This window comes from Coregonus clupeaformis, chromosome 14, assembly GCF_020615455.1.
Source record: "Coregonus clupeaformis isolate EN_2021a chromosome 14, ASM2061545v1, whole genome shotgun sequence".
In the NCBI taxonomy this organism is placed as follows: Eukaryota; Metazoa; Chordata; class Actinopteri; order Salmoniformes; family Salmonidae; genus Coregonus; species Coregonus clupeaformis.
The window spans coordinates 16004929-16020049 of record NC_059205.1 but is presented as its reverse complement, the minus strand read 5'-3'; the positions used below and the strand labels follow the sequence as shown (position 1 = coordinate 16020049).

The 15121-nt window shown below is 42.5% G+C and overlaps 2 protein-coding genes across 6 annotated transcripts in view; both read right to left on the bottom strand.

The window, feature by feature from the left end:
* Window positions 1–4350: 4350 nt before the first annotated feature.
* On the bottom strand, window positions 4351–8330 carry LOC121581183 (protein fem-1 homolog A). The gene has a single exon (XM_041896624.2). The coding sequence runs from the start codon at window positions 8172–8174 to the stop codon at window positions 6321–6323; it is 1854 nt and encodes a 617-aa protein (XP_041752558.2). The 5' UTR covers window positions 8175–8330; the 3' UTR covers window positions 4351–6320.
* A 4081-nt stretch (window positions 8331–12411) lies between these two features.
* The window catches only part of LOC121581182 (CUGBP Elav-like family member 5), a 43197-nt gene continuing 40487 nt past the window's right edge, over window positions 12412–15121 (bottom strand). For 2 of the 5 annotated variants that reach the window (XM_041896618.2, XM_041896622.2), the window contains exons 9-12: window positions 14817–14906; window positions 14499–14642; window positions 14262–14404; window positions 12412–14033 (exon numbers count right to left, since the gene is read on the bottom strand). In XM_041896618.2, the coding sequence (XP_041752552.1) occupies window positions 14277–14404; window positions 14499–14642; window positions 14817–14906 (362 nt within the window). In that variant the 3' untranslated portion in view covers window positions 12412–14033; window positions 14262–14276. The remainder of the gene's footprint in view (window positions 14034–14261; window positions 14405–14498; window positions 14643–14816; window positions 14907–15121) is intronic. The other 3 variants (XM_041896619.2, XM_041896623.2, XM_041896620.2) reach the window with 2 other exon arrangements.

Below are 15121 nucleotides of genomic sequence, written 5' to 3'. Positions count from 1 at the left end.
ACCATCAACTGGTTGGGAACCACTGGACTAGACAATCTGCACAGTCTAACCACACTGTATCTGCAAGCTGTTGGCTAGAGCGCAGGTGCCAAGACCAGAGTAGGCACATTTGCTATTTAACGAAACAGTTTTTGTGAAAAACTATAGGTAGAGTTGAAAATATGAAGGAAACATATTGAACTTTAGATTTCTATTAGGTACATGAAAATGTTTTTGTGTGCACTACATCATCACACACTGAATTGTATCCGCAACAAGTCCATCTGGTGAAAACATAGCACTGGTGGGAAAATGTGCATATTTTCTTGATGCGAATTCTAGAATATTTGCATAAATATCTGTCGCCAAATGGATGGAAACCTAGCTACTGTAAAGCCCTAGTTAATTTTTTTTGCTTTAAAAAACAGTAATTTTTGAAGATATTTATTATGTGATTAGTGATTAATTTGAAGGAAAACCAACAAAAAAAGTCCCTAATTTTAAGGTCAACTCTGTTATGTGAACTAAACTCTCGTTTTAACATAGTCAAACTCTTCCTTTTCTAAAGAAACATTGAATATCTAATAGTCAAATCATAGTGTAAAAGCAGGTGAGCTGGTTCAACTTTTTTAGACAATTTTCAGGTGTTTTGTAGTGGAAAACTGAATGGGTTCAAGCAGAACAAGTCAACCCTGTTACCCATAAATAGACAGGTCAACCCTGTCATGGTCAACCATGTTACTTTATTTGGCACTTAATAGGCACTTACTATAGTCCTTTTTTTATTTAACCTCTTGAGATAGAAAATGTTTTTTAATATGTTGAACATGTGCTCTTCATGACAAAATGTTAAAATGAGGTGAAATTACTTTTATTTTTTTAAAATCAAGTTACACTACCCAAAAGGGACTCATTGTCACGGATTCAGCCGAAGCTGTTCGTCGTCACCGGAGTACTAGCTGCTACCGATCCATGTTTCTATGTTCTACTGGTTTTGTCTGTATTGGTCTCACCTGTTTCCCATTATGTAATTATGTCTTCCCTATTTAACCCTCTGTTGTGCGTGTTTGTTCATGTTTTGGTTGTCGTATGTGAGCGGGTTTGTGCCTCCCTGCGTGGAGGTATGTTCATTAAGTTACCTACGAGTAAAGTTCGTTTTTTTTATTAGCTCTGTGTCCTGCGCCTGACTTCGTCCTACCGCATTACACTGACGCCTTGACACTCATATACTGGTAGCCGTGATGGAATGTATCACACAATATCAGCCTCATGTATCTTTTACTAAAAACGAAGGCTCTCTATAAAATAGTCCCATCCCATAGCCACCGGTGGAGAGCCAGTCAGGCAAGTGAGACTACCTATACAGTAACCTTCCAGGCTACTGCTGTTTCCTAAACAGGGTCTGAGCAGATATACAGTATGTCCAGTCATAAATCGAAACCCTAGCCCTTCTCCTAAACTGAAAGGGAGTCAGCAGGCTCGGAGTGAATTCCATTCCAGATCAACTCAACTCAGGAGGTGAATGCAAATTCCCAGTTCAATAAGTCCTTATTGACTGACTTTAACTTGAATAGATCGTAACCCTAGTTGTCAGCAATAGGCCTGTGGTGGAAACACCTTGCATACCAGAGAGCTAGCTGCAGGAGCTATTAGAATATTGTTTACCTCAGATTCCTTTCTTTGCTTTCTAGGGGTTGAATGGACCAGATAGGCCCATGGGCAGAGAAAAGCATCAGCTACAGTATTTTGCTTCTACCTATCCCGTTCCATTAGATCTGCAGATGCCACAGGGGAGCAGGGAGTCAGGGACTGGGGGTTGATTTTTCAGGCTGGGGTCTACTGACACTCCTGTAACCACTCTGAAGTTCAACCCCATGGCCTCTGACCTTTCAAAGAAAACAGATACTGTGAATTTAACAACAACAATAACCATTTAACATTGAATAACAATAATAATCGCTAACATGACAGGGATAGCCCCATTGCGATTCAACTGTAGGCTATGGAAGTACAGAGTAAAATATGGTGATGATCAATAATCATAATTTTTCAATAGGCTAATGTGCGGTAGTAAAAAAAAAGATATTTTACAAAATGGGTTCAATGAAGGACCAAAGTCATTGGAGTGGTTCCAGGACACTGTCTCTGCCAGTCATCCAGTAACCTGACTGACTGTGTGTATTACCTTACTGGAGGCCTGTTTGCAGGGCAGAGACTGGGGCGAAAGGACCCTAAAATAGCAGGGGAAATGGCCCTGTCTCCACCGCTGCCCCGCAGTGACGTTGACAGCACTCTATTTATACTTTAAGAGCGCGGGACGCCGAAAGATCAAGTTTCTGTTATACTTTCTTTTTTTTCTCCTTCTTTTTTTACCACAAAGAGAGAAAGAAAGGGAGAACAAATAGTATGTTCTGTTTGTCACTTAAGGAAAAAATAAAAGTAATAAAATATATAAAGGATTGAATAAAATGTTTTACTGGAATCTTAGAAACAAAATAGAAATCTAGAGGTAATTTAACGGTAGCTGATGTGTACAGTGTTGAGTCATCAGCATACAGTACATAGACACACAGGCTTTACTCAGTGCCAGTGGCAGGTCATTAGCCCTGGGGAATGCCTGACTACCTGGATTATGTTGGAGAGGCTTCCAATAAAGAACACCCTCTGTGTTCTGTTAGACAGGTAACTCTCGATCCACAATATAGGAGGGGATGTAAAGCCATAATACATATGTTTTCCAGCAGCAGATTATGATCGATAATGTCAAAAGCTGCACTGAAGTCCAACAAAACAGCTCCCACAATCTTATCAATTTCTCTCAGCCAATCATCAGTCATTTGTGTAGGCTAAGTGCCTCAGGCTTACATTTTGTATGCCCTTCCCTATAAGTGTGCTGAAAGTCTGTTGTTAATTTGTTTACTGTGAAATAGAATTGTATCTGGTCAAACACCATTTTTCCCAAAACTTTATTAAGGGTTGGTAACAGACTGATTGGTCGGCTATTTGAGCCAGTAAAGGGTGCTTTGCTATTCTTGGGTAGCAGAATGACTTTTGCTTCCCTCCAGGCCTATGGGCACACACTTTCCTGTAGGCTTAGATTGAAGAGATGGCAAAGTCATATCGTATAAAAAAAATCACGACAGCTCTGATAGAAACAGAACGTTTCGGTGTAATTTTATAAATGCCGACAGATCATTTGTTCGTTCAACATGGTGGGATCTTTTTGTGTTGTTAAAATTAATTATGAGGGAAATGGAGGTGGAAACACCTTTATGCACAAATATTGATATAATAACCATCATATCGAAGTAAATTTGGAGTCACGCGATGATATGGTCCTCCCAATACGACTCAGCAAACCATGTAGTTTCTTAAGCTACAGATTAAATAAGTTATGAACTTCACAGGGTGGTGAGTGTGATGCTGCTTTCCAATAAATATAGAGGGTTCTGGTGACATGATGATGGATGCTTGACAGCCGTTTGACAAATAAAAATATTCTCACTTATCCATAATAATCTCATTATGTAGACTAGACCAGTGGTTCCCAACCTTTTTTGGTTACAGTACCACCAACTGAATTTTGCTCTGCCTGGAGTACCCCTGAAGTACCCCCTCACGTGCATTTTAACATTAGGCCTATGGTCTCAAGAGTCTTCTCAAGTAACCCCAGGGGTCTTAGCACCCCTGGTTGGGAACCACTGGACTAGACAATCTGCACAGTCTAACCACACTGTATCTGCCAGCTGTTGTCTAGAGCGCAGGTGCCAAGACCAGAGTAGGCACATTTGCTATTTACCCCAACAGTTTTTGTGAAAAACTATAGGTAGAGTTGAAAATGTGATGGAAACACATTGAACTTTAGGTTTATATTAGGTCCATAAAAAACATCTTGTATGCACTACATCATCACGCACTGATTTGTATCTGCAAGTCCATTTGGTGGAAACATACCACTGGTGGGAAAATGTGCACATTTTTTGACTGCACTGGGCCTTTAAGTTTAGGCACCTGGCTTTAATAGGCAAGCTGCATGGGAACCTGTAGAGCAGGGAGGGATAGTGTGTTCATCCATCACACCTATTTCAATCCATCTAAATATAAGGGCCTCTGTAATATGAGTCAGTGTTATGAGTCAGTCCAGCTGTCTGTTACTCCTTCATATCCACTCTACCCAGGCCTCTCGCAGCAGAGCACTGGGTTGGTCCTATCCTGGCCAGCCCTGTACATGCTGCATAAAGACAGGAAGACAGTGAGAGGGCTAAAAGGTGAGAGGAGATGCAGTCCACTGCTAATGAACTCAGTGGCTTGGGATTGTTCCAACACAGTGTGAACTAAAGCAGTTATCAGAAGCAATTAAAAATAATGTAATTGAATTGGGACTGGAGCACTGTATTGCATTCAGATTTTGCACTTATGTCAGAGTTTGTAACATTAACCTAACACCTAAAAGACCCCTACGAATGTCTCAATAGCTCAACAACAACACACAGAGAAAAGGAGGGGGAAGAGAGACAAGAGAGATTCAAATCATTCCCCAGCCAACACACAAACCCACAGACCTACTTGCTGCAGGGATACTGAATTTTATTCAAGTATCTCAACACTGTTCTGAAGTTATCATCAGTTAAATTAATCAATCAGTTGTTGAGAGAGAGGCTGTGAGAGTCCATAGCCTGGATGTTGTGCAGTTACACTTTAGGATTCAGGGAGGTTTTTCAAAGTGCATTCAATCAGGTGTGTTTTTTACATAGGGACAGACATAACAGAAAAATACAATAAAGTATGTATGATAAAACAAGATAACACAAAACTGAGATTGTAAAAAATAAAAATAATAAGACTAAAATGCAGGGTGCGATTTGTTCCTTGTCACCTGCATCTGTGCTTAAATCGGATCACCCCTGGGTTTTGATATCATCACAATGAGCGACTGCATAGATTCCAATTGTTCTGCATGGACTGTAAATAGATAGGTTAGAATAGATGATCTGATACTGGGATCAACATAAACATTCACTCAGGAGGAGATGGAGAGAAATCTCCATCTTTCCTTTCCCACAGTGTCCAAATTGTTCAGAGGGAGACTTCAAGAGATTGACCAGGTTGTAAAACACACACACACACACACACACACACACACACACACACACACACAGTCTAAAAAGACAGAGCTAAAGAAGAGATGTAGGCTAGGCTAAAACACACTGTATCCTTATGAGAGTTCCCATGCTAGTCTGCACTCTACAGTTGTTAGTTGCTCCACTCGTAGTAAGCTAGTTCAGTAGGTTTAGGCTAACCTGTAAGATCACACGTTTAGAGAAACGATATAAGGCTGAGTTTTGGCACAAATGGGTTTTCAAACACTCCTTAAAATGTCAAAGTATGGGGCGGAGGATTAAATAATGCTAGATTATTGATAAAAATACATCCATACCAGGCAGCCAAGCATACAATGTGTACATTGTTTGTTCAAAGGATGCTTCTTGATAACCTTGCAAAGACAAGACAGATTTAACAAACAAGCTATCCTATTCACTCTTAAGCCTTTGATAATGTCCTATCAAGTAATACAGCTTCCATTCCCACCTTAAAACAAGCCACCACCCAATACATATACAGGCACTGACATACTTTTCTTTCTGTGAGGAGTCTTCCTTTCTTATCAAGAGAAACAGGAGAAGAAAAAAGACAGAAAGCATAAAATCCTAAAATCAAGTCCAAAGATTTTTTCCCCACCTGCAAACAAATAGCAACCTAGCACTTAGAAAGTGTCCATGTCTTAATAACAGATAAGGGAAAATCCACAATAAAAGAGTAATGCTGAGACTCTGATTCTTCACTGTTCTTAGAGTAAATGTGTTTTTTGTAAAATTTTCTGTGGAAATTGTTACAAGTATTCCTTGTGCATAGAGTTATATGGATTGTTTAACTTTACTATCATTGTTTTTTGTTTGACATACATTTTAAAGTGAAAAATCGGAGTCTCAGCATCACTCTGTAACCGTGGAATTGCACATAACCTAAAGAGAGAGCACTGACCGGATGCATCTAGCCACAGTTAAGATGCTCCTAGTCTGTTGTTAGTGTAATGTTTAGAAGCCGGGAGGATTATTGCTGTGATTTGGTCTGAGACAGAGCTAATAGTCTGGAGTTAGGACGGGTACTGAGAGGGGAGAGACCATGGGGAAAGGGGGTGGGCTGGGTATGGTGAGGATAAGGGGAATCAGGGGAACATGGATGAGGTGGGGTGAAGATGATGGAGGTCATTGTTGGGTGGTTTAGAGGGGTCTGAGGAAGAGTCTGGGGACAGGGTGGGGATCTTAATGGGGAGGGGGGTGTCAGTGCAGCTCAATGAAGGTCTCCATCTCCTCTGAGATGAGGCCCTTGTAGGGCAGTCTGTGCCTCTCAATGGCGCGCGCCGCCAGGCACTGCAGAGTGACGTAGTTGAGGGGGTAGAGGGCCGGGTGCCCGCTGCTCTGCTCGTCCAGCAGCTCGTACGCCGTCTTCCTCTGGGCATTGGTGGCATCGAAGTGTGCCCCTGCCCTCACCAGCAGCGCCATGATCTCCGGGCAACCGTTGCTGGCGGCGATATGCAGGGGCGTGTTGTTGTCGCAGTCCCGTGAGTCCACGTCCGCTCCGCACTCCAGCAGCAGCGAGGCCACGGTCTGGGAGGGGAAGCGACCCACGGGGTAGCGGCCCACCGACGTGGTATCCTTGTCCACGGCCATATGCAGGGGGGTGAAGCCACTCCGTGCCCGCGGGTTCAACTTCAGGAGGCGGTACACTGTCTGCTTCTTCTGGTGCTCCTGCTCCGCAGTGCACTCCAGCTTCTCCAGCAGGAACACAAGGTGGAGGATGATGGACAGGGCCTTCGTGAACTGGGGGGCTTCAGGGGGGCTGTCCCTCTGGGCCACCGCCCTCTCCACCTCCCTCACGCTCTTCCCCAACACCCCCATCAGGTCGTGGAAGGTGACGCGAGTTGCCAGGGTACCTTTGGCCCGGTCCTGCAGCACAAAGGAGAAGAGCTCAGCGAAGGACAGGAAGCTGCTGGCTGTCATGGGGCTGAGGGGGTCCAGGTTACTCTGCTGCATGTCCAGGGCGTACTTCCACAGGCTGATGCAGCGCTCAAAGTTGCCAGAGTCGGCGTAGACGGCCCCTCTGTAGCGGATGTAGTAGGAGGTGTCAGGGTGCGAGGGCCCCAGGATTCTCTCACGGACCAGCAGGGCCTGCATTCGCATCTCGTCAGGGTCTGTGATCAGAGCCTCCAGCTCCTCGGCTGTGCTCACCTCTCGGGCACAGTCGTAGGCAGGGACAGGGGGCCCCGGAGGGGGCTTGGCCAGGAGTCCCACCTTGTCAGCTGGTTGTCTCAGCTCCATGGCTCTCCTCCAGTATCTCATGGCCCCCAGGAGGTCTCTCTTCTTATCCACGAAGGTGGCCCCCAGGAGTTCGAGTGCATCAACACGTTCTTCTCGTGAAGAGCGGGGCTGGTGGGCGAGATACTCCACGATGTTGGTGTGCCCCGTGACGCTGGCGGCTAGGAGAGGGGTCATGCCATAGCCGTCCCTCTCCATGCGGGCATTACATTTCAGCAGCATCTTCATGATGTCCAGGCTACCGGACTCGGCGCAGTCGTGGAGAGCAGTGTTGCCTTTCACACTCTTACGGTTGACATCGGCACCACGCTCCAGGAGGAACTTTGCGATCTCTTTGTGGCCCTTGTAGCACGAGATCATCAGGCAGGTGTGGCCGTGGCGGTTGGCTACCTCCATATCGGCTCGGTTCTCCACCAGGTAGCGGACAATCTCCAGGTGACCATCGAAGCAGGCAGCACGGAGGGGCGTTGAGTTGGTCAGCGTAGTGTTGTTGACAGAGGCACCGTGTTTGAGGAGTGTGCTGACTACAGGGAGGTGACCAGCCGCTGAAGCCGCCCATAGCGGGGGAGCCCCTTCAATCGTCTCGCCGTCAAAGTTCACCGAGCCTCCTAGTTCCACCTTAGCTTTACAGTGTTCAAGCAAATAGTCCACAACCTCCAAGTGTCCGTATCGAGAGGCAATGAGGAGAGGGGTGCCTCCCTGCGTTTTCTCCTCGGCGAGAGCTTGCAACTCCTCGGGACTTTTGTTGCTCAGCAACTTCTGGATAAGTTTCAGCTTACCATCTCTGGCCGCGTTGAAAACCGCCGTCGTGATATCCATTTTAACGTTTTTCGTCTCTCTCACTGGCCATCAACCTCCTAGCTACGTTTTTAGAAAAACAGGGAAGGGACAATCTTTTCAAAATAAGAAAATAAACCCTGTCCGTAGCTCTGTTTCTCCCTGGCATTTTTCTGCCATTTTAAGGCTGCTGTCAAGATGGCGTTTGTGTTGTTTTACAGCTCTATGTTTACAATGTAAGCTTAGCATTTTGGTTAATGTAGTTTTTAAGAAATAATTTCACCAAGGATGAAATGGTACTTTCCTTCTGATTAGAAATATAATTCCCATGAGGCATTTCGTACAAGTGAACTCAGCACTAGATGGGTTGAAACGGAAAGAGTAGTTTTTAGGCGAACGTGTGTATCGTACACTGGAATGCTTTACTAGCGGCCTTGTAAACGTATTTAAACTACAATCCCCAATCACTCGGAAACACAATGCGCAGGATCAACGCAAACCTCAAAACGAATGTGGCATCGCTTCTCATTTTACAGAAATATTCATGGTACTGTATTTCTGTCGTCTTGCTTTTAAACATAACATCTTTCCGATATCTACACTGATACAAAACATATTTCAATAGAGTGAAAATAGTATATTCTTCCGTCTGTCAGCGAGTATGTGGGTGTCCATTAGGCCTCCACATATCATTCCCAAATACTTGTTTTTGTTAATTAAGCATGACATGCAAATACAAAAAAAAAAATTATGACACTAATGAAAAGCAGCGTGGCATAGCTTGGATCTAATTTAATGATGTGTGGGTTGTAGATCCATAGGCGGCACTATAGTCCATTGAAATCAAATAACAGTGCATGTATGACAGATATACTGTAGGTTGTTGGCTATTACCATAGGCTACTTATCCAGTATGTGCATGTAGTGCATTAACAAATTATAGAAAAACAAAGTATGTTCTTATGTTTTCCAAGTTGTGCTATAACTGTGCCATAATAATCCCATAACATACTGTATTTTATGTTGAGAAATTGGTGCCACTGACCCGTTGTAATGTAATGCATTGTAAAGTGGTAGATAGTAAACAGCAGAGGGCAGCAAAAACACATTTATTCACTGCTAGGGTTAACGATCACTGGAGAAAGGATTTTGAGATGAGATGTTAAGGTACTATTAGAATATTTTATTGTAAAATTGAAAAAGGAGAAAGAGGAAAAAAGGCCCAGTAAGCATTCTGTATCATTCATATCTGAAGGGAAATAAATATTATAATAATGACAGGTAATAATAAATATAAGGACACATTTAATTAAATATGACCTAATAAATAAGTAAATAAATAAAACCGTATGAAAATTGTAATTGTCAAAGCAGCAAGTATAGGAGAGACATGGGCAGGATAACAGAGCTGTGGTTTCTCAGACATCATCATGTCCCCCTCTTCTACCCTCAACATTAACCACAAGTGTCCTTATCCCCGTCTCTCAATCGAAACCACTGAAGTTAGACACCAGCTTCAAATGCCAACCCCACCCACCGCTAGTATCTCCATTAAAACCCCACCCCCTCTCCATCCCTCTCCCACTCCTCGCCCCATTACCTGAAAAGATTTGTGTGCTGACAAGATTATGGAATTAAACAGATCTCCTATTTACATCAAGCTATAATGTATTTTCCCACTGCATTCAAAACATAGTACATGATCATACAGTATCATTCATAAGAATGTCATGACCCCCACTCCCTCCCCTTATCCAAGCCTCCAGTTGAGCAGTAAGGATGGACTTAGGTGGATTTTGGCAGTAAACACATGACAATCCATAATAGATCTTTAAAATGAAAATGGAGGTCTTGTTTTTAAAGATTTATACCCATCACCTTATAGAGGTAGTGCAGTAGGAATGCTAAGTATACACGTACCCACTGAGCACAGACGTCAGTTAAACGTCTAATTTTGATTTACATTTAGTTGAGTTGTCAACTAACATGAATTAAACGTGAAATCAACAAAAAAAATCACAATGTCATTAGATTGAGGTTAAAAGCTGGGTGAAAAAAAGACGAGATTCCCTGACGTTGATTACTTTTTTCAAATCCAATCAGTTTTTCACGTTGATTCAACCTCGTCACATTGAATTGTTTGGGTGAAATGATGTGGAAACAACATTGATTCAACCAGTTTTTGCCCAGTGGGTAGTCATTTGATAGAAAGTAACATGGCTTCATTCAGGTAGTTGTTAATAAATGTATATAGAAAAAGCACAGTAAACTATCTTTATGTCCCCCAACCCCTGAAAAAGCATATAACCCCAGAACCTGAATAGAATATAGAAATATACAAGTACATTTCTAATCAGCTGCTTGGCAATAATAGCATTAGTTTAGCCTTTAGGCTACTGCTTTATGTTTATAGGACAAGCAAAGGTCAAAGGACTTGTCAGGTTACTGTAGTGCACGGCTTGTCTCTTAGTGCAACTAAGACTATTGCTGTTACCTCAGGATCTGGATCAAACATAAGACTGACTGTCTTCCTGCATCAGTCGCAGGCCAAGCTCTGCTTACCATAGACATTTGGTAACCCTAGAACGGTTAAAGCCTGTCAGACCATGGCAATTTGACAAATTACAAATTCTCTATTTCAATGCTGCTAGCAGTGGTGAGAGGCTGCTGGTCAGTAAACATTTCACAGAGGCATCATCAAAGCCAACATTGGTGTCTTTACAGTCAATATAGGAATTTGACTGCACTCCTATAGAGAAATAATAATGTCCAGTTCAACTGACAAGTGATTGAAATGGAGTTGACCTTTGACTCTAATCAAAACGCCCGTTTCTTCCTTTAAATAAATCTTTGTGAGAGGAAACAACATGCAGATAAAAGAGAAATGGGCTGGCAGTTAGCTAATAAGAAGTAGGCTAGATTTTGGCAATGATTAAAACCCATGAAAATAAATACAAATGTGCATTGGTATATCCATATGTCCAGTTGGTTTATGATTCTGTGCACAGTGAATAAACTAATGTCGATAACTAAAATAGCTATTTATCTCTCAGCTGCCAACTGGCCTGGAATGTTACAAGATAATTAAATGTACATATTAGAATTCATAGATAGATTAAACATTACTTGGCAACTTCACTTATATGAGGGTCAGGAATGGTCTGTAAGTACAATAGGCAGTAACATTCACTAGGAGTTAGTGAAAATATGGTTCACTATTGAATATGTGATGATGACCAAAAAAGGAAAGAAAAAGAGAACCTTCCTTCCTTCCTTCCTTCCTTCCTTCCTTCCTTCCTTCCTTCCTTCCTTCCTTCCTTCCTTCCTTCCTTCCTTCCTTCCTTCCTTCCTTCCTTCCTTCCTTCCTTCCTTCCTTCCTTCCTTCCTTCCTTCCTTCCTTCCTTCCTTCCTTCCTTCCTTCCTTCCCTCCCTGCATTCTAGTGTGTCTCTTGGAATCATCCCCCAATGTATTCTAGAGTGTGTTTTGATGTTCCTCCATTGGTTTCTTGTGTTCCCTGAGGGAGGTACTGTGACATCATTCCCAACCTGTCCTGCACAGCACAACAAATGACTTGTGCTCAAAATTTGACCTTGTATAGCTCTTTAAAAGCAGATTTGAAGTCTACTCCCAGTAAAGTAGTGTCTCTGCTCCCTCTCTCCATACTGAATAAAACATTCACCCAAATGCAAGCGAGAGGGGACTGCAGGCACCTCCTTAAAATGTAATGGAGTTAGACTCAAACGGATCAGAAGGCTTTCTACTCTAACTCTGCACCTCTCTGTGCTGCTGATGATGACGCCTCCCCTCACAAGATAATTGGCTGGATTCAACCAGTCTTTTCCATCAAAACAGCACACATCTATGTGAGGGGAGTCTATCTGACTTATTTGAGAAAAAGCTAGTCCTATTTTATGTGTGTGAATAGTACTGCAATGCAGGCTCAAATTGATATGAGCCATATAGTTATATATGTTGAAAAAAAGGTAACAGTAATGTTATACAATGATAAGATAGCTTGTGCCATAAACAAATTCTAACCTGTGCCATACAGATGTAGGATCTTAATTTGATCACCCTGTTGCAGGAGAACTTTCCTGCAATGCAGGACATTTTAAACTTGTAGTGTATTTGAGGTTTAAAAAGGCTTCTGAAGTTTGTCATTTCCACTTTGAAATTTCAGACTTGATTTTCCCTTACAAAAGATGTTATCAACCCCTACAAAAATGTCCATTAATTACAGTATAATCCACATAATAATTCACATTCCCTGTTGCTGCAGGATTATTTTCCTGCTGTAGAAAACTGGCTCAAATTAAGATCCTACATCTGTACTAGTGTTTTTTTGTGTTATGGTAAGGGAAAGGAGTTTTTCCTGAGCATGTGACCTGACCAGAAAAAACTCCTGGGCCTAGTTAAAATAATCCCTGAAATGTAAATACACAAATACTTCCTTTGTCACAAAACAGACCCAATGAACGAAGCAATACATCCTGCTAAGTCTACTGGCTAATGAAAGTGGACACACAGATCTTGGATCAGCTGGCCCTCCCCAAATCCTAACTTTAACTATTAACCACCTTAACCAGAAAACTGACCTAAGATCCGTTTCTATGGACAATCTCATCCGACCATGAGGCACACCTGACTCGAGACCTTTTAACCCCTGACCCGAGAACTGCAGTAAGCTCCTGAAGCAGAATGTGAGCCAATGGCCTTTGCTCTATAGGCAGAATAGAATGAAGTAGGATGACATAGCCCCTACAGACTGATCTAAGTACAGTTGAGCATTTTCTTCCTAATGTTTAAGGTTAGTATTTGGGTAAAGTGAGCTGATCCTACATCTGTGCCTACGGGCAACTTTGAATAGAATGGAGGCTCAGAGTGGTTGCTGCACAGATGGGAGACAAAACTAAAAGTTCAAGGGTCAAACTGAGTGCCCAAAGATGAAGTGTAGCCTATCAGTAAACGGATGATAAAAGGCGTCTTTCAAACAAACAAACAAACACTTCATAATGTATTCCATCCCACAGAAAGAGAGCGGGGCAACATTCTCCTTCACTAACCTCTCCAACTGACTTCTACATGATCCCATTTCACATTTACATACTCCTTAGTAGTCAGCAGTACACTGATGGTGAATAATCCAATGCCGACTTGAAGTACTTCTCTGTCACTGTTATGTGTACTAAACTAAAGGTAGAATACTGCATTTTAAGTATTTTTGATTGTTAGTTTGTACTAGACTAAACATTATACTGTATTGTATTATATGATTGTTAGTATTTTGTACAAGACTGATAAAGAGAAAGAGAAAAACATTTGGTCCTCCGATCCCAAGGGGGTGCAGTTAGCTCGGTTGCTATGGAAACTTGAGAAAGAGCAAGTTCGGGACTCACAGAGAAAAATAATCTCTTTCCAGATATACTTAGAATCCTCAGATCAAGTTTGAACCCTCATTTGTCCATTACATGGTAGGAAAAACCTGAAGTCTCTTTTTGTTCACTAGGGTCCTCTTTGAGTTCATCATAAATCCATATTATTTTTAACACTGTTTCTTAGTCTGTCTGTGGTGTTCTTCTTCACTCCCAAGTCTCCAAAGATTCTGAATTGTTTTTTGTTTTTGTATCTTTAAAAAAGTTTTCTGTTTGTTTTGAAAGTCTTGTTCTATCCTATGCATCATCCCATTGCTCTCTCATCTGTGATGCCAAACCTTCACTGGTGCAGAGCTGTGAGTCCTCCTCTGCCAGTCAGATTTGATTGAAGATAACAAGAGATCTCTCCCCAACTCCCATATGAAGTCTATTTGCCTATTTTTTTTTTAAACAGAAGAACTTTTGAGTTTTTTCCTTTCACAGAATGTCTTATTCAATCAAAGGCGTCCTCCATTCCTCTGATTAAACCTATGGGGGGGGGGGAGAGGAAGAGGAAGGAAGAGGAGAGAAATACAGATAATGAGAAAGGGAGGGGAATGGAAGAAATGCTTGAATCTGACTTGAGAGACTACTGTGAAGTGTAACTTTGTTATACAGTTTTTGATCAACATAAGACAGCTAAAATCAGAGTGAAACAGAATTGATAACAACTCTAATAACTTCATTATATTATGTATAATAGTGGACAGGTCTTACCTGTGCTGGGGGGTGTCAGTAGGGGCGGCTGGCGTCTTTGGGCCGTTTGAGTTGCACCTTGAGTCTCTTCATACCAATCTGGAAACCATTCATAGCCTGGATGGCAGCCTGGGCACTACCCGGGTTATCAAAGCTCACAAAGCCTGCATACATACAGACACAGACAGATGCTCTGGTCAGTGGTAGTGTCAATCAGCTAAGCGCTTGTTGTGATTGTTTAGAAGTAGTGTCACTCACCGAAACACTTGCTCTGATTGGTGGCTCTGTCCATGAATACCTTGGAGGAGATAACATTGCCAAAGGGCAGAAACATCTGCATCAGTTCGTTATCCCCAAACTCCTGTGGCAGGTGGTAGATGAACAGATTACAGCCCTCTGGTCCTTGAACACAAACACACACACACACACACACACACAAAACACTGTTGGAGGCACCAGTATCATGATGGTACAGTACATTTTTAAGACACACAAAATCACAATGATGATAACACTCATGATGTTGTTGACAATGATGATCATGATGATGAAGAATTAGTAAATATAGTTCCTCACCCTCACCTTCCCTCTGCTGTTGGCCAATGACCTGAGGGTGCTGTGGCAGTGACTGACCGAGAGGGGTCAGTGTAGTCGCTGGGTAGATGGCTACAGAGGAGAGAAAGCGTGAGAGAGAGAGACAGAGGAGAGCGACAGAGAGAAGGAAATGACAAAAGAGGAGAGAGAGAAAGGGAGAGAGAGAGGAGAGAGCGATAGACAGGCATAAAGGGGGATGAAGTGGGAAAAAAAAGAGAGAGTGGGGATTGAGTTTATCCTATATGAGTCACATTCAACAGACTGGTGAAGACCTGGAGGTATCAAGG

Coding starts and splice junctions, on each gene's coding strand:
- LOC121581183 (XM_041896624.2), bottom strand. CDS start 8,174: ATGGATATCACGACGGCGGTTTTCAACGCGGCCAGAGATGGTAAGCTG.